The sequence below is a fragment of the Lagenorhynchus albirostris genome, chromosome 12 (genome assembly GCF_949774975.1).
Source record: "Lagenorhynchus albirostris chromosome 12, mLagAlb1.1, whole genome shotgun sequence".
NCBI classification, from domain to species: Eukaryota; Metazoa; Chordata; class Mammalia; order Artiodactyla; family Delphinidae; genus Lagenorhynchus; species Lagenorhynchus albirostris.
Window position 1 is genome coordinate 87,927,575 of NC_083106.1, and position 20,202 is coordinate 87,947,776.

At 40.9% G+C, this 20,202-nt stretch overlaps 1 protein-coding gene across 1 annotated transcript; it reads right to left on the bottom strand.

Moving 5' to 3' along the window:
* Positions 1 to 6,146: 6,146 nt before the first annotated feature.
* On the bottom strand, positions 6,147 to 7,293 carry LOC132530605 (porphobilinogen deaminase-like). The gene is given in 2 exon segments (XM_060167850.1): positions 6,147 to 7,113; positions 7,116 to 7,293. Coding segments are annotated over 2 exon segments (1,011 nt in total). The 5' UTR covers positions 7,282 to 7,293; the 3' UTR covers positions 6,147 to 6,268.
* Between the last annotated feature and the right edge of the window lie 12,909 nt (positions 7,294 to 20,202).

A 20,202-nucleotide genomic window follows, 5' to 3' on the forward strand; every position in this document is an offset into this window, starting at 1 on the left:
TACCTCATAGGATTGTTGTGACGAGTGGTTCACTGCCAGTAAAGCCCTTCAAATAGTAAGTACTCCATAAATGTTGCTTCCTTTATAGCCCATTTCCCTGCTCTATCCTTTATTTCTCATTTATCTTATCTACCCCTTTGCTCTCTCATGTAAGCTATTGCCATTCCCTTGAGTAGAGCCACTCCACACAGCCACATACAAAATTGTCTTAATTGCCTGTAATTCCTTCATTCATTCACTCCACAAATATTTATAAATCATTTACTATGTATGTGTCATTGCACTAGTAGCTATGGCAGATTCCTAAAATAGAAAACACAATCTGCAGTTGGTAAGGTCAGGATCCAGTTGAGGAAACGATTCATATACGTGCAAAATGCTAAACAACAGTATGGATTAAATAACCATATAAACTAATACAAGAGGAGTCACAAATTATTACCTGTGAGTTTCCCACTTAGCAAACATGCATGCAATTCTTTACTACTTTAAAATTTGACATGCATGTTTTCAGGCTTAGGCAGTATTTATTTGATTTTCCCTTTGATCCTGAATTTCATCCTCTCATTAGATTGAAGTACTTTTGAGAAGTGGGGAGCAGATCTGAGGTGGAGCTGTTAGTACCTAGGCTCTGGGGACAGAAGCATCTCTGCTCTGCTGCTTGCTAAACATGAGATGCTGGGAAAGTTGCTCGGCTTCTTTGAGGCTCATTTCCTCTCTATAACATGGGGATAAAATAACACTTTTTTCAGTTAATGTGAAGACTGAATGATATAATCCATGTAAATGCTTAATGCAAAGCCTGGCACTTGTAAGTGATCAATAAACATAAGCTATAAGCATAATTGCTTTTTATAGAGCTTGTGTTAAGTGAAAAATCTGTATAATTCTCAAAGTGTCTAGTACAGTGCTTTGTAAATAGTAGAAAATGAATTAATTTTATTTATTTTTATTTTTTTGAATTAATTTTATTATGTAAGTTATAGACAATGAAAACTCCATGCTCTCCCTCAAAAGCTTACAATGTATGATACTTTAATACTTACTAACACAAGACTTGAAAACTTACAAATAAAAGAATTATTCATATTGAAACCAGTAGCCAATGTTCTCCCAGTAAATATCTTGTTTCAGAAAATTCTTCTACTGATATTATCTAATTTAGTGGAATGTTAAATATTTATTACCAGACTCTAAATGAATAAACAAACTTATCAGACTCTATAGAATTTGTAAAGAGAGCAGAGCAAGGTAAAAGTTTTTGCCTCTAACACATTTTCTTTTGAAGGAGAGTAGAATGATTTAAACATTTTCAAATGCTATTTCTCTTTAGAAATTGGTTGATGGGTTTTTCAATGATTGGAGGCATGCCAATTCTCAAGTAACTTCAAATGTGGATCTATAATTAAAATCAGAAATTTGAACCACAGAAACATATGTTCTCGACATGTTCCACTATTTTTCTCATTTCTTTGAATCTTTTACTCCTCTATTGCATCTATCTATCATCTATCTATCTATCTATCTATCATCTATCTGTCTATCTTCATGGACTGTATGCCAGACGTCTGCAGAAACGCCCACCCCTGCAGAGAGCCTGACGGCCTTGGTGGCAGCCGCGTGGCAGGCTCAGGAAGGCAGGCTGGCCTCCCTTGTCAGCTGGGATCATTCTCTTCTCTTCACAAGCTCAGGATCGTGTGTCCTGTCTGGGCGCCCGCCCTCAGTGGCGTGCGCCGGCGTCTTGCCATGGACTTCCGACACTGCCGAGTGGGCTTCCCTGACCTGGTGGTGTGGAGCCCCCAAAGTCATCGCGTCAAGCTGCTGGAAGTGAAAGACCCCGGCGACAGCCTTTCGCAGAAGAAGGTGACCCGGCTGGACCAGCTGCGCCGGCAGGTCTGCCACTTGGCTGCGGTCAGAGCTGAGAGCAGGGGCCCCGACTGAAAGCTGTGGGCTTGGGAGTACACTGTTAAGATTTTCAAAAGCGTTGTGTCACTTATTTAATTTTGATTTTGTTATTGTCATAATAAACTTGCTAGTTTAAGGGAAAAAATCTATATATAATACACATATATTCTGCTTACTGTACATATTTGACACTGAGACTTAGTGAATATATAAGACTTGTAATGCTAAACGGCTATAGGCTGCTGCTTTGGGGTGAATATAGAAATCCAAGGACGGTAGAGATGATTCTTCTCTTTCCCTGCTGCAAGGGAGGCTGAGATGTAATGACTCACCTTTTCCATTGTTGGAAATTAAATCTGCCTCTGAAAGCAATTTTGGTTTTATAAAGCCAAAGTTTACAGAACTTCTGAAATCATTCCCAGGAGCCACTTGAAAACGAATCGTCACAGAGCTGATACCTGAATCAGGAGTGATCCTTCCTGGGCTCAGGCAAGTCAGGCCAGTGACCCTGATTTTGCTTTACAAGACACAGAGGACAGGAAGGATGGCTGAGGGGCCCTTGTCATTGTGCAGGCCAGGCCAAAGCGGCCTCGGCCTCGACCTGACGTCCTCTGCACACAGGGCCTCAGGGTCGCGGGCGATGTCCTGAATGCTTCCACACCTGGATTAAATGCCAGAAACTAAGTCATTAAACTGGAAACCTGGAGAGTCCTATAGAGGTGCCAACCCCAAACCACCAGGGTTGAAATCTAAGGAACATTTCTTCCATCTAACCTGAAGAGTTGGGAGGAAAAGGGTGGGAGAAAAGGGGGCTTTATAGTCTATAAGCTGAGTCAGGCTGCTGATTTCATTTTATTAAACTTGGGTATGAAATCTGTGCTTTGTGAAATGACTGCTTTCTACACCTCTGCATTTTCTTTACTTCCCCTTCTGTGGCCTCTCTCTCCTAAGAGTTATTTCTGTTGAAGTAACTAATCAAAACAGGATATTCAGGGAAAAATAATGGTATATTTGGTATATTTTCTCATCAAAACTGGAGGGGCTAACGAAGGGTTTTGGGGAGGAAAGAGGAGACCATTAATTAGACAATGGAGGAATGTTAATTAAAAGCACCAAGGCGTTCACTGCTGTAAACATAACCCAGAGCAGAATATTCTGTAAAAGGTGATGTTCAAAGCCAAGTCAGCACTTCGGGCAAAAACGACTCTTCTTTCTTGTCTTTAAGAGATAGAATCCTGAAAGCCACATACCTTCCAACATCCTGAAAAGTGTAATCATTTCTCAGAAGTACTCAGGCTGAAGTGTGATTTTAAAGTTCTGTTTAGACATAAGACTCAAGCCATTACCCTGTGTGTTTACTGAACTTTTTATAGATGTGTATGTACTGGGCAAACGCTGATATGTTCTTCCTTGAGTACATGGTGTCCTGTGCCCCGAAAAGGTTTGCTGCCTCTGTGTGCTGGTCTTAAGTGTCAAGGCTGCTGGAGCAGCAGCCCTCCTACCCCAGCGAGCTGTGTGCAAACCCACTAGAATTAAACAAGAAGCAAATTTCGTGGGAACAGAGTAAGGATACTAAGGTGTCCATTTATGCACAAACCCTGTCTGCCTCGATGCTGACCTCACACACAGCTTAAAACACCAAACACCAGTTAATCACATGATGGTCGAGATGCAAAGTCACTGTATAACTACTGTTGTGTTCAAAGGTATTAACATGTAGTTACTATAAACAACATGTTCTATTTTGTGGAACCTATGCAATTAACTTGTCCTAGGCTAATACATTAAATATAGCATAAGCTCATAATACAGCTGCTTGGAAGGAGGGCCTGGCTGGCAACACACTTATTGAGATCACTTTGAAATCACTAGCCTCTATACTCAATACAGAAGTAGGTGTCTCCTGCTTTGGGCAAGTTATGCACATGATCCCATTTACTAAATAGATATTTTAGGAAGTTTAAACATATTTGGTTATGGAAGGAAGCTGAGGCAGAAGGAGGAAAAGAGTGAAACGATGCTAAATCATTAGACACTAATTTGGAGTTGAAATAGAATGGCAGTAAAACATACAAATCTATATGAATCTATAGTGAATAGTCCACACTTGCATTGACACTTGCAGAAATTCAGATTAGAGGCAATTCATTAGAAACATAACTGTCACAATTAGGAAGGCATCCCTGTGCCATGCCCAGGAAGTTCTTGATATTTTAGGATGTGTTAAAAAGAGAAGACCTAGTGCCTCACAGCTTAGGTGAAAACTGCTAGCAGCGCCAACCCTGAAGTGGATCCAGCAGGCCCATGGTCTTGGAGGACTCTTAGCTCCCAGCCAGGGGCACTTCTTTAGCAGTTCCTGTCAGAGAAGGGGACAGTCCCCTCTGTCATGTGACAGTTACTAACTCTGGTTGGGGTGTGGTTAAATGTTAGGCTCAATGACTGGAAGGAAGGATTTTCTTTCCCTGTATCTTCAGCTTGACTGATAAGTTGTCTACCTTATCTCAACATCTGCCAGCAACCTAAGAAATGGTCCATTTGCTTACAGAGGTAGGAATCATACGTTCTTATTTAGAACTGCCCATATTTCTTAACTTTCCTGTAATCGCTCGCCCACTCTCAACCTTACGTAGGTTACCAGTGAAAGCAGATGGGAAGGAGGTATGATTGCTGTCTACCTGGAAGTGAGACGGAGGCAGACACTCTTCAGCCATTAGTGAACCAGTGTCCCCAGGCAGCTGTGTAAAGACTTGAAATCAAATATTTTACATTTGGTGGAATCTTTTGCACATGTGCTGGAGTATTTGCTTTTCCTATGTAACAGTACATTCAATAAGGCGTCAGTTCATGTTTTTTTGCTGAAGTAAAACCCAGTGGTTAGCCTAATAACAAAAGGAACTGTAGGACAGAGAGCATTTTCTTGATTATTTTTATATTTTAAAAGTAAAATATAGACTTAATTTAGTTTTTGAATTAAAGAGAAGTCATTCCTAGCTATTTAGACACAGCAGAAACTTACATTGTATAAATGTCAAATAAAGCTCTTATATCTTCAACAGAATGTAATTAGTGAATACATTATATGAAAAATTTTGTAGAGCAAGAGTATTCATTTAGGTTAAACTAGTCTATGAATTGATTTTATAACCTATTTCTATTCCCGAGTTTGTTATATTTTAAAAATGATCCAAAGATGTACATTTTTGTTTAGTAGTATATCAGTGTTACTTTAATGATTCTTAGCAAAAAGATAGATATAATTTTACCACTCTTGTATATGCTATATTTATTTGCTATCTTCTTTCAATTCAAAATTGAAAGAGAAAATTCATCTTCAAGTGATTTCGTCCAAAGTTTCTTGTCATCAACATAAAGATAAAAATTATTTTATTTATTCAAACTTTTGTCAAGATTTAACACTCTTTGAATTTCTTCTACCAATTTATTTTCTTTCTTTATTGCAGAAGAGTCTTTCTGAATACTCAAAAGGGAAATTCATACCCCAGGTTACATATATTCTCATATTGCATTAGACATTATTGAGAAAGGAAAGATGTAGGGAGCTTACTGGTCAGAGAAGATGAAAGACATGAATTTCCCTTTATGATGAAAGCTAAAAGGATGACTTGGGTACAGAGGAGCTGGCAGTGGCTTCCTGCTCTTCAAGCACACAACAGGGCTCTGAGGAACCTGGGAACGGGAGTGGACAGACCTGCCCGTACTTCCTGTAGCATGTTGGGCAATCACCTAGCAGCCCTGACTCTCCCTTTTCTCACTTCAAAAGTAAGACAGTACTTAACTCATTAAGTAATTATGGGAATTAAACTAAATGATTTAATATAACTAGAACATTTGGTAGAGATCACCGTCATTTTTGATAAAAGGTATATATTATCAATTTTAAGCTTCTAGGCCCTTCCCTAAGGAGAAATTATTCTCTGCTTAGGTTATTTGTGATTATCCTGTTAGAAAAGCAGCTGGATGTTATTTATAGGAAAAAGCCTTTCTGATGCACAATTTGGTTAGTTGGTCACAAAAATTTAAGAATTATGAAAATATTTAGAGTTTATAAGATTCAGTGCCTTCAAAGCAAGTAGACTTTTTTTTTCACCTTCAGATCTGGTTTATTAGTAGAGTTGGTTACATTCAAAGGCTGTGGCTTGTTAGATATTTTTCTCTAGAGACTAAGTCCCCACCTACTGAGGAGACAAGCCATCACCAAGGCCCCAAGGTGAGACAAGTCTCTGCCCCTGCAGTTCAATCCCCTGGGTAATCACCCCCCAGGTAGCAATGGGAATGGGGCACTGAGGGTTGGGATGTAGGCACTGGGCACCAGTAACCCAGGCACCTGTGCCCCACAGACCAGTTAGTGGGCATCATTGAGCTGCTGTGCAACACCCAAGATGTTCTTGGCTCCTTTGTTCAGCAGCAAGGTGGCCAGGCTGATGCCCAGGCTCTCAGCAGCCAGCTGGGCTTGTTGTGGAATGTTCCGGGCAGTGACGCCCACCAGCTGCGGATCATCCTCAGGGCCATCTTCATGCTGGGCAGGGACATGGATGGTGGCCTGCATGGTCTCTTGCATGTTATCTGTGCCGTTCAGACCCCAGGCTCCTCCAGTCAGGTAGAGCTGCCCCTCCTTCACAGCTGTATGCTCGGCCACTGGCACACTGCAGCCTCCTTCCAGGTGCCTCAGGAAGGCCCGTTCAGCAGTGCAGTGAAGCAGAGTCTCAGGATCATGCAACACACCCACCAAACCCAAGCTGTCCTGGTCCTTGGCTTGAACTTCCACTCCCAGAGCCCCCAACCTGCACTCCTCAGGGCGCAGGATCTGTCCCACCTGGTTCTGCCAGCCCATGCACTGCAGGCCAGCTGCAGCCAGGATGATGGCACTCAACTCCTGCAGCTCATCCAGCTTCCAAAGCCATGTGTTGAGGTTTCCCCGAATACTCTTGAGCTCCAGATGTGGGAACTTTCTCTGCAGCTGGGCCGCTCTCTGCAGGGAGCTAGTTCCCACCACGCTCTTCCCTGGCAAGGTTTCTAGGGTCTGCCCAACAAAATTTGGGTGAAAGACAACAGCATCAGAGGGGCTCTCCTGCTTGCAAATGGCTCCAATGGTGAAGCCAGGAGGAAGCACCGTGGGCAGGTCCTTCAGGGAGTGAACAACCAGGTCCACTTCATTCCTCTCCAGTGCATGTTCCAGCTCCTTGGTAACTCTCCAATCTTAGAGAGAGCCTTATAAAGAATCTTGTCCCCTGTGGGAGACACAGCAATGATTTCAAATTGCAGGCCTGGGTATAAGGCTTTCAGCATTGCCACCACACTGTCCATCTGTATGCGGGCCAGCTGGCTCTTGCGGGTACCCATGCAAATCACTCTCATATTTGGACTGTTTTCTTCCTGCAGATAAAGTCCCGAGGTCACAGTCCCCACTGCTCTTAGTGTTCCTCAACACCTTATCCAAGAACCAGAATCACTGGCTTGGAAGAAAGGAACTTCAGCCCCTGGCCTGTGGCCAGCTGAGCCTCAGAGTAGGAAAGCAAGTAGATTTTAAAAAGTGTCCCTCTGGGACTTCCCTGGTGGTCCATTGGTTAAGACTCTGTGCTTCCACTAAAGGTTCCCAATTCAAACCTTCCACTAAAGGTTCCCAATCCTTGATCTGGGAACTAAGATCCTACGTGCCTCGTTTCACAGGCAAAAATAAATAAATAAATAAATAAAATAAAATAAAATAAAAAGTGTCCCTCAAGGCTTTCCATCTTCTCCAACACAAGGAATTGCTGCACATATTCTGATGACTGTCTCAGGCAGAAAGAGTCAACTAAAAGAAGATGTCATAGAAACACATCATACCCTGTACGGTACATGTATGTAATGTTGTCATTGTAAAAATTTAGTTTTTACTGATGTAATACTTGCTTCTATTTATCCCTCCTTTTAGTGGCATCATGTCTTATTCACTTTTGTACACTAACACTATGTCTGGTATTTAGTAGGTTATCAATATCGATATGATATTCTTGCTGAAAAAAATAAATGCACGAATAAGTAAGTAAAAGGGTACAGAGATGACCACTATCCTTTACGGACACGCTTGGACATGTTTCCTGTAACAGAAACTAAACTATTTTCCTCCATGACTTAGTGACTAAAACCACCAGCTTTGCCCTCCACTGCTGCCAGGAAGAACTGTTAGTTACTTACTCATACCCTAACCCCTTTTCTCACTGCACGATAACCCACCAACCTGCTGAGGAGGGCTAGCAATTATAAAACAGCAATCACTCTTTTAGTACAGTGATGGTTTTCAACTGTATTTTGAGGGATATGAGCTTTTGAGGTTGCTCAGAGGCCAAGTTGATCCAGAATACAACGCAGGGAGATAAAGGCAAAGGGGCTGAGGAGAAGTCCCAGCTCAGGACAGCTTCACCTCATCTCTTCTGCTTTCATCTTTTTTTTATACATTGAGGCTACATGCAAGATTCTGCTTGAGGTACAGGATGCACTACTTAAAAAGTTTGAAGCCTGAGTTCATGATTATACAAAGTATTAAATAAAAGATTTACCTTCTGGAGTCAATGCAAGAAGACAAGCTTGAGTTGTCCTAACACCCAGGCTAACTTCTGAGTCATCAAAGCAAAACATACTAAAAGGTAGTGCTGAGAGATAATCCAGGCATAATCATATCTGGCATATCTGGATGTCTTCTGAGCAAAAAGCATTGACAGTTTTGTTCAAGGAGATTTGCAGATCTTCTCCAGGCAGGGAGAAGGGTTTGTTTATTCTCCAGGATAATGAAGCTAGTTTCCTTCTATCCTTGGAGATAGTCCAGGATGATAAAAATGATACCTCTCTCTGAGTCAGAAGATAGATTTGTTTCCTGATCAGAAAAATAAAGATATTGTCTCTCTCTCTGTAGGGGTGGATGGACAGGTTTACTAACAGCTCCTTTAATAGATTGGGTTCTTTTTCTAAGTGTGAGCTTCCTTGCTATGACACAACTGTCATAACTGTGCATGCAGTGTCTACCTGGCCTGGACACTGGGCATGAAATTTGGGGGGAAAGAGGAACGAATGTGAAGATGAAGCTCATGCCATCTGCTCTGCCAAGTGTCACAAACTGTACAAATTCAGGTGGGCTCATCGTCTCCTTACTGGCTGCATTCACAGGAGTCCAGCAAGCTGACCCAGCAGGACATACTTGGCTGCTCGACAGGTGGGACCTTCACTGACCAGGAGTACCTTACCTGCAAGGTCCATTCCCACTCTTACCTATGCTGGGAGAGCCCTTAGTCATGTGATAGACTTTAGTAAGGATTCATTTACGCCTTTGAGTTAACTATGTACAACTATGTTCAAAACAAAATTATTATTGTTGTTAAAATTTCTCTTCCTACTATCTTAAGGAGCAGTTTTTTTAAAAAAAATCTATCCACCAAAGTAAATATTTTGTATATGAGACCCTCATCAGCTTTTAAAAACAATGTTCCACTTTTATTGAATATAAGTATCACCTAGAGAGCCTGTTACTAAAGCAGATGACTGGGTCCCATCCCCAGGGAATCACATTTAGTGGGTCTGGGGGAGCAATGCTGCCTGCTAATAAGACCCCAGGTGATTCTGATTTTGCTGGGAAGGGTCACAGTTTAAGAAACAAGATTTTTAAAGACAAGAATGTCTCTTTAGGTAAAAAAGAAAAAGTGGATGAAATTCACAGTTTCCTTCAAATCCTGAAGGTTTGATTGGGGATGCTGTTAGGGGAAAACAGGGTGTCTACGTTCTGATACATTAACTCAGCAATTTACCCCTACTTCATACCCCTACTAAAATACTTCATACCCCTACTAAAATACTGAAACCACCTCAGGACTTCCTTTGTAAGGACATATACATATATATATATGTATATGTATATGTATATATATACTTTAACAATAATAGCAAGATATTGTTACCAAGTCTAAACTCATACTGCCTGCCACACAACAGGCCAATAAATTGAGAGACGAGGTCTTGGGACAGGGAATAGTGACTTTATTTGGAAAGCCAGCAGACCGAGAAGAGGGTGGACTAGTGTCCTAAAGAACCATTTCCCTGAGTTAGAATTCAGGCTTCTTTTATATTAAAAGGGGAGGAGGTGGGCTGGTTGTCACAAACTTGGTGTTGGAATCCTTTGCTCTTGCATCTGTCCACATAGGTCTGGTCACAATGTTCCTGTAAACCTCCAACAGGACAAATACTATTCTCTGTTCTGCAACTTTTAATCTCTATATGAACGGAAAAGTGTTATACTTTTAAAGGTCAGAGCCTTGAGAATAGGCTATCCTGTATATTTCACACTATAGACAACATTCTTTTACAAAAGATCCAGAGCCAGCATGACTAAGCACAGGCAACAGAGCACAAAGGTTAGAGCTAAAGGAATAGATCCAGTATGGAGTCATGTTTCATCTTTATTACAGTATTACTGACACAACTGGTCCAGAAGTTATTCACCTTGGGGCCAAGTCATTCTTCAATACAATGTCTTGGAGAGTAAATCGTCTTTTAGTATGTGCCTTGGTATAGAATGCAGGTTTGCAGTGCCAATGTGAAGCTAGACCAAGCCTGTCCACTTGCCAAAAGATTGAAAGCACTCCTGTAAGCCTCTCTATTTACATGCCCTCAATTACTTTCACATCTGGGCAACCTTCTGGAATTTTCTGTGTGAGCTGATGCTTATTATTTTAGGGTGATCTTATGGTACATAAATTAATTTTAACATCCTTTTGGCTAACCTTGAAACCTAGTCTGTTGTGTGTTACGGGCTGAATTGTGTGCCAATCCCCCGGTCAAATTCATATTTTGAATTTTGAAGCCCTACCTCTAGTACCTCAGAATGTGACTGCATTTGGAGATAAAGTCTTTAAAGAGGTAATTAAGTTAAAATGAGGTCATTAGGGTGGACCCTCATCCAGTATGACTGGTGTCCTTATAAGAAGAGGAAATTTGGACACAGATAGATCAGAAGAGCATGTGAGGACAGGGAGAAGATGAGCATATACACCCCCAGGAGAGAGGCCTCAGGAGAAACCAACCCTGCTGACACCCTGATCTCAGTGTCTAGGGGCTAGGAATGGCAGTAGTTTAAAGGACAGTCAGAAGGGCGTCTCTGAGGAGGTAACCTTTATGAAGAGTCTGCATGAAGCGAGGGATGCAGACATGTGCCACCCAGGTCCCCCGTCAAGGAAGGACTTTCTGCCCCAGGTGCTGGAGAGCTGTCAAAAGACAACCTTCAGCCTCGGAATGTTCAGGGGGACCTCTGGTGCCAGGAGCCTCTCTCAAGGTCGTGTTCTTCCTGAAGGTGGCCCGTGTCCAATGACTCATCAAGGTGGGGATAGAAAAGCTCAAACAGGACCTATCTGGTGGGAGATTTATGTTTTGGAGTCTCCCTCCTAGGGCTCGCTGAGGCTGCTAACACTACCTCCCTTCCTTTCCCTTCTTTTCACAGCTGATTCTAAGAATACCCCCAATAAATATTCATATCTAATGGTCAGAAGCCTGTTTCAGAGTGGGCTTCCTAGGGAACCCAACCTGTGACAGGGAGGGAGCCCTGTGCACATCAAGGATGAGCATTTCCTTGCAGAAGAAACAGTAAGTACAAAGGCCATCAAACCTCTACCCATATGGTAATGACATGACTATACAAAGAAGGGACAGAGCAAAGTTGCTTGGCTTTGTATGGCCATCCTAAGGGGACAAGCTAAGGATGGTACAGAGCTGGCTAAGGAAGGTATTAGATAGGGACTTCCTAATGGAGGTAGTCAGAAACTCCCTAGAGAGGAAGACGTCAAAAAAGGAGACACACATGGAGGTGGTTTTGAATTTGAATACAAGTGTAAATCCAACAGGCTTCTTTGATACTTCTAAGACTCTGAGGCCTATGCATTCTCCCACTGATGTATTGTTAGAGTGCTCCCCAATCTCAAGGATGTGCTTGACCAGTTTTCAAGTCTAGATCCCATATCTCCTCTCCAACTCTCTACAAGCTGCCACCTCCTCCTCCTCCTCTTCTCCTCCTCCTCCTCCTTTCTTTGACTGCAATCTTCTCACATATTTTCATTTTCACATTCAAGTCTCCCAGAAGGGAAAGAAATAGCTTTGTCCAGCCTAGGACACTAATTGATCTATTAGGACTTCAAAAATGCTGTTAGTTATAAAGAAATTATGGAAGTTAATCACGGAAAACAAGCAATATCCCCTCAACCTCATCTCCCTAAATAACAAAATAAAGCACAATGCCTTGAAACAAGCTCAAAGAGAAGATGGTTCTAGAACCCAATTTTCTTCACAAAGGGAAATAATTTCAAAATTAAGTCTTCACTTTATTTACATAGGAAATAGGGGAGAAGGTGTGCATGAAAATTAGACACGGCTTGAATTTTATGACTAAACACAATCCCATAGTGCATGTTTTGATTTTCAATCCATTATTACTATTCTTTCTACTTATGTCTGTATTAGGGTGTCTGGTTCATAAATTAATAAACACCTTAATTGTTTAGTCAAGATTGTGTTGGATTTTTGCAATTCCCTTTGAGGGAATAAGTTTAAATTCTTGAATCTTTACAGATTCAGGATGAACTATGATCATCTGTGTGACTAGAATGAACCATACATGGGGGTGGTGAGGCAGCCATTTCAGCTCAGGTTTATTTTTGGCTCTTTGTTCCTCAGAACAATTCTTTCCTGCTTACCTCTCACAACCCCACAAGGATGGTGTAACATAACCTATTTAGGATTGATGATGGAAGTTTAGGATTTCTTCAGAATAAGAACAGGTTCTAGGGCCCTAGGAGTATTAGGAAAAACAAGAGTTGAACTTTATTATCAGAACATTTTCATCACCTCCAAAAGAAATCTGTACCCATTAAGGCATTCCCCATTGCCCCTCCCCTAGTCCCTGACAACCACTAATCTACTTTCTATCACTATGGATTTGCCTATTACCTAATACATATTTTAAATCCCTTTTAGCTTAATACTTTACTAACCTTTTAAAATCCTCCCTCGTTGCTATAAATAGCCTTTTTAGTTTAATTTAAATGGCTGTCTACTAAGTTGAAAGACTTCTAATTTAGGGAGGTTCAGTGAAGAACCATGCATTTGATTCCATAAATTCTTACACTGGAATATATACAAAGATTCATGCTTAGTTTTTCCTCTTTTATTTTGATTTTTCCCTCAATATAAATCCAATTCAAGGATACAGAATACTAAAGAAAAGGAAAAGGAATATAAGAAGAATGTAGAGCAGAAGGAGGAAGAGAAGCAGTAGGAGAAGAAGAAGGAGGGGGAGGGGGAGGGGGAGGGGAGGGGGAGGGGAGGGGAGGGGGAGGGGAGGGGAAGGGAGGGGGAGGAGGACTATGATAGTATCATAGAGGAAAGAAACTTATATTGAAGAAACTAAAGAAGAAACAACTACTGATTGATTCTTAAAAAAAAAAAAAAAATCATGCCATGCCCCTATTCTGCAAACAAAAAGGGATGAAACGCCAGAACCAGATCTTACATGATGAAACATTTTTTAAGTTTCACAGTTTAGGACAAGACCTCCAAGTCATATTTCAAAGAAACCCTGCATTTCCCTTTTAAGCTCTAATTCCTTTTAATAAGGCATCTGATTTGGGGTGTGAACTTTAAATGCTTATTTAGCCATGAAGAAAGAAGATACAGCAATTTCATCATTTGGGGGAAAATAAGAATATCCTTTTACTCTTTATAAAGCTTTCAGAGATCAGAAACATCTTTTTACAGAAGAACAAAAGAAAAACATTTGATTAAAAGTAAGATTATGAGTTTTTAATTGTATAAAGGTAATTTGAGATGAACTAGGAACAGACTACATAACACCAAGTATACTAGAACAGCATGTAACAAAGAGAAGTCTATTGACTGTCTTTCCTGATTTCCAAGCTTAAGAAACTTTGTTTTGAATTATTTCTTCAAGGAAGATTAACTGAAATTCTATATATTAAATTTTAACTCAAAAATTATCACAAATTATGGATGAGAAATGTTGCTTCTAAAAGTTTTGGTAGGGGCTTCCCTGGTGGCACAGTGGTTAAGAATCTGCCTGCCAATGCAAGGGACAAGGGTTCGAGCCCTTGTCCGGGAAGATTCCACATGCCACGGAGCAACTCAGTCCGAGCGCCACAGCTACTGAGCCTGAGCTCTAGAGCTCACAAGGCACAACTATTGAAGCCCGTGCGCCTAGAGCCCGTGCTCTGCAAAAAAAGAAGCCACCGCAATGAGAAGCCCTCGCACCTCAACGAAGAGTAGCCCCCGCTCGCCGCAACTAGAGAAAGCCCCCACGCAGCAACGAAGACCCAACACAGCCAAAAATAAATAAATAAAATAAAATAAATAAAAGTTTTGGTATTGCAAAACAGTAGATTGAATGTTAGAAACAAACAAACAAACAAACACAGAGAAGTTATTTTCCATACCTCTAGGCTTGACTACCAGGAAGGGTTTCAATTAAAACCTATAACTTCAGAGTAAAGGATGTCAATTTCCAAATTTAGATGATACCCCTTTCATAGAACAATTGGATCCATTGATTCTGTGTTGGTCTTAGTGATTTCATTGACCAATAAAGTTCAGCGCCAGTGTCACTGAGTGACTTCCAACATTAGGTCAAGAGAAGTCTTGCAACTTCTTCCTCTGTCTCTTGGAACCTTTGTTCTCTGTGCTCTTGAGACTCTCCCTCTGAAGATAATGGCTCTTGGAATCCAGTGGCTCTGTAGAGAGAAGACCCAGCTGCACTGAGAGACAGGATGCAGATGCGGGGCTAACAGCCCCAGCTGAGCTCTCAGCCGACATCCCGTCCAGCTGAGCCTTCAAATAATTACAGTCCAGCCAATCTCTGGACTGCAACTGTGTGAGGGGCTCCAAGAACTGCCCAAGTGAGACCTTCTTGAATTACTGACACTTCACATTGTAAACAAATAAAATGGTTGTTTTATGCTGTTAAATTTCGGGGTAATTTGTTATGTCATAGAGTTAATCGGAACAGTCTGGTTTTGTCAGACTGCTCTAGCAACTTCTGCTACATCAAGGCTTTCTCTGATGAGACTGTTGGATTTGCAAGGATAGGATAACCCAGTTTGGAAAACTTGCAACAAAAAGTCATATAATTATGAGGTAATTCTATAACACCGGAGTGAACTTTAAGTGATTTTGTTGCTTGGTGAAGAAGAATCTCCTTAAGTCTCTATCTCTTAAGTTTTTATTACATCTAATGGTCAAAAAAAAAAAAGAAAAAATTCTACATAGTAAGGTCCTTTACCTTCACTATGCTCTTGATCTGAGTGATGTTAGACTGAAGGGATCAGTATGCTACATGCTTCAACTTTGCTCCAGACCCCCTGCCCTTCTCCTCCTCCTGGGAATGGCTGCCTTGATTATAGCACTCCCGGGTCTTGTCAGGACTTGGGCAGCCCCTGCTCAGAGTTCATTTCTGGGAAAACTGTCCTGAGGCTGTCTTGCTGACATCACAACCCGCGTGTGACTAAATGCTGATCTGCTCAAAATATTTTCGGACTTTAGCCTAGGCCACCTACGCTGCCTCTTCTCCCTCCTTCTTGCGTAATCAGAGCGTGGGGGATTTATCTGACTACCATTAGCCCAAATGTTAGAAGTGTGTTCCTGCCGTATCAGTCAGCCCCTGCTTCCTGTCTGGAACACTCTATATCCAGTTGAAGTACACTTTGGCTATTATTTTGGTGTAGCTCTGCACTAGTCTAGGACAGGAGAAAAAATTCAGCACCAACTTGTTTGGAATACCCAGTTGTATAAATGCCTCATTTTCTGTTTCACCATTAAGTCACTGAGTTTTATCTCTTACCTGAAAGTATACATATATCACATCTCCATGATTTGTAGTCACTGTTAACCAGAAATATACCATGTTGTTATGGTATTTTTGGATGACAGGTATGTTGGGTCCATGTGGGTAGTGATAGGAGGAATTGGGCGTCATTTCTTTTTGTAGACTTACTCTTTTAGAGCAAAAGTTGCAAACTCAAAAGCCAGTGGGGTGGGATGGGGATAAATGTGGAAGGTTCTGGTGTAGGGGGCTGTGATGAGGTACATGTGTGAAGACAGCCAGCTTTGTAAATGCATTTCACAGCAGCATTACCACATCCCCAAACAGACCCTGACACCTCAATTTTTTAATTATTATTTATTTCATCACACTTGTTTTTCCCTTGTAGAGGTCGTAGTTCTTATAGCAGTTCATTTTGTTTTGTAATTATGTCTTAAGTTGAATCCTTTTAACTTAAAACACACTTTGCACATTAAACTTGTAAGAAAAATTTGTTATTGCCACCAAAAAATATGGTCCTATCTAGTTTTTCACAAAATCTGTGAGGAAGTCTAGCTTTCCTTTTCCCACTTTTGATATAGGCATGGGTGCAAATAAATACTTCCGTAGTCTAAGAAAATCAGCAGTTCACACTTGGTTTGTGTGTACGAGAGAAAACGGAAAGTGGTGATTATTGGGTTAAAATGGAGAGAGCAGGCAGCTTCTGAAGGAGGTCCTGCTGCTTAGCCCCAGAGGTGTCAAATAGGAGTGTCAGAATAAGGGCCAAGCTTTGCCAGTTCTTCTGATTTTCCATGAAAAGTCAAACATTTGGATTAAAATCTTCCAATTTCCAAATATTGGTGACCAAGTCAAATTATAAACACATGTGTGGGTCTAGCAAAGCACACTTCAGGCGACACATGGCTCGAGGGCTGCTTATTTGGGAACCTTGCCTTTAGAGGATGTATCTGTTTCTGAATCTGGGGGGTTATGAGATAGAATTCTAGGCCTTGGCTTTTCCACATAATTGCAGTGCATATTGTTATTTGCAGCTAACACTGAGCAAGTATAACCAAGGACAATTTTCTAGAGACAGAATGAGTCTCATACAGGGAAGTGACATCCCAAGGACTTGCATGAAACGAATCCCATGTGGCAGGTACAGATGGAAATATTGGGTGGGCCAAAAAATTTCATTTGGTTTTAAGTAAAAGTAAAAGACACACTTTTCATTTTCACCAAGAACTTTACTGAAAAAAAGTATTCATTAACCGAACGAACTTTGTGGCCAACCCAATGAATGAGGATGAGCTGGACTCCAGCCTGGAAGACAGCAGAGACTCTTCCTGACCACACTGGCCAAGGGTTATTTTACCTGTTTCATAGTAATGAGGAAATAAAGAATGATGTAAAATCTGTTGTGATCTATTTCTCCCAGACACTTTTTGTGTATGGGGTATGTGGTAGGGTCAGGAAATCAGGGCTGGTTACATCTGAGAAGTTGGTCTAGCTGAACATAAGCATGGGCTGGAGTGGGAGTGGATCAGTAAGATACCTTCTATGGAGACAACCTAGCGTGGCCTTCCTTGAATTGAGTTCAGGACAGTGTGTCACACTTCTTTCCCTGGAGCACAGCTAATTGGTGGACTTACCCCTTGCTGAAGTGAGAGATACCATTGTTTACCATATCCTGATTGGTATAAGTACCAAAACTTATAAAGGATAGCCTGGAATTGAGCACAATTTTCAGGGAAGGAGTTGCCTTTTTTGCCCTCACTTGTTGGTGGAATAAGAGGTTTCTCCAAAAACAGTGTTTTATATATATATGTAAAATCTTGCACTAGTATCAGAAAACCCAGGTATTCCATGGATTGATACTTGAATCTCTCCGGGGAGCTCACAGAGGTAGGATATTCTGCTGATACATGAAGGTGGCACTTCTGAGGGCCTCTATTAGTCACCAAATGTTGAAGTACTTCAAGCATCACTAAAATCCAATCCATTTTGTATTGAGAAATTTTAGAATCTTTTTTTTTTTGGCTGTGTCACACAGCTTATAGGATCTTAGTTCCCTGACCAGGGATTGAACCTGGGCCAGGCAGAGAAAATGCCAAGTCTTAACCTGCACTGCCAGGGAATTCCCGAATTTTGGAATCTTGATAACATTTTCCTACCCGCTCCCCACTCCCCATTTCTATTTTTGAATAAACTCTCAACCAAGATGGGGCCAAGCCAGATTGAGTCAAGTGTGGAATAAAGGGCTGTAAATTGGGACGGGGTTTCTTTTGACAGGGAACTAGAATAAGAGTTGTCATTGGACACAAAAATTGATAAGATTGTGCACTATCAAAAACCATAAAGGGGGACTTCCCTGGTGGCACAGTGGTTAAGAATCCACCTGCCAATGCAGGGAACACGAGTTTGTGCCCTGGTCTGGGAAGATCCCACATGCCACTGAGCAACTAAGCCCATGCACCACAACTAGTGAGCCTGCGCTCTAGAGCCCATAAGACACAGCTACTGAGCCTGCGTGCTGCAACTACGGAAGCCCATGCGCCTAAAATCTGTGCTCTGCAACAAGAGAAGCCACCGCAATGAGAAGCCCGTGCACCACAACAAAGAGTAGCCCCTGCTCGCCACAACTAGAGAAAGCCCGCGAGCAGCAACAAAGACCCAATGTAGCCAGAAATAAATAAATTAATTTTAAAACCATAAAGGAATACAAAGGTCAAAAGTACAAGGAGGTGAATCAGAAGGATTGTTAAATCTGTGGCTGCAGGGGCAAGAAATAGGGTTAGAATTTGAGGATTAGAGAGATGGAGAAACAGAAACAATCCTGGATCAAACTGGGGTGGAATTAGGTGAAAGAATAAGAGTCATTCCTCAGGACAGTGTGACAAAATCTCTTAGTGGCACAGCAGGAAAATCTGCAGGAAAAAAACCCTCCTGGAGCACTTTCCTGGAATGTCAGGTGTGTTTAATGATAGTTTACATTACATTACTTTCTACATTACAGAGTCAAATGCAAATTTTGCATGAATTTTTAAGGTAAAACCTAAGACTTCAAAGACAATTTACCCTTGCCAGTGGTTGCTTTGGGCTATGCTACAGCCATCCAGGTTTGCATACATATTCTCTCTCCTTTGCTATTATAAAGATTATAAAGGATATTTTGGTAGGAAAATCTAAAAAGCAATGGGAGGAACATCAGAGAGTGCTCTGGGCTTGCTTTAATGGGCAGTAGGTACATGGTCACATGGGAGGATCAGCTGACTTAAAGGGCAGGGTATGGAACTCCTTGTACATCCTTTCTAGTCATTACATCGTTGGCTCCCTCTATGCATCATCATCAAAAGTGTTGTTTCTTAAACTGTGAGTTAAAATGGTTTAACAGGTCAAATCAATTTAGTGGGGTTGTTACTTACGTTAAAAAAAAGAAAGAAGTGGAAAAAAGTTACATTTTTGGTGTTATTTTGTGAAGATTTTGTTATATTGGGGTGAGTGTAATGGGTTATAATATAAAATTGGTTGTGCTAAAAAATTGTCACTATTCTAAAATTTTTTAGTTCATCAAGATATTAATAGGTATCATTAAAAAAAGTGTTTCTTGGTCAAGTAAATTTGACATTTTAAACAAGGTTAAAGGCCTTTTAAAATTTGAACTAAAGTATATTTCAGAACAATAAATATGCTAATGGAAGTTGTGAAGTTATAGTAGATACGAAGTCTGTAGGATTTTCCCTATTTCTTTGATGTGAAAACTTTTTCTGCACAGAACATTTCGTGAAACTAGTGTTACTGGACCACTAGGTAGTTAGTAAAATGAATGTAAATCCTCATTTCATCATTGTGGTTTAGTGATAATTAACTGTTGTGTTATCTTCAACAAGTTCCTAGGTAAAGATGCCCGCCTGTTACTCATGTTGCTGTCTTTATGGAAAGGGATGACTCAACTACATTCGATGTTTCAGTATTCAGAGTCAATAACACCAGGTACCACCTTTCTCATAGAATTCTCTCTTCATGTACTTATTTCTACCTGGGCATGCTACCATCTACTTCATCCCTCAGGAATGTTCTTTGTCATTCTTCTTCTTGTGCTCCTACTAAGCATGACCTCAAAGTAGGCATAGTCTACAGCAATATTTCTATTCCTCCCCCTCCCCCCAAAATAAACAAGTCCTTTTCCATGTTAAAGGTTTACAGCTTATCAGAGCAAGCTAACAGGTGAAGATTAAAATGCCCTAGTAAACCATGAGAAGTCACAAGTCTCTAGAATCTTTATATATTTATTTTTTTAGGTTAAAGTAAAAATAAGTACTTACACATCTCCCAGAGACTATAAAGAAGTCATGTTTTCAATAAGTAATTTTCTTAAGTTTTGTGACTCCCCATCATATCTTGAATATTGGTGGTCCTGGTCCACAGAATTTTTTCAGTGTTTGATTTTTATC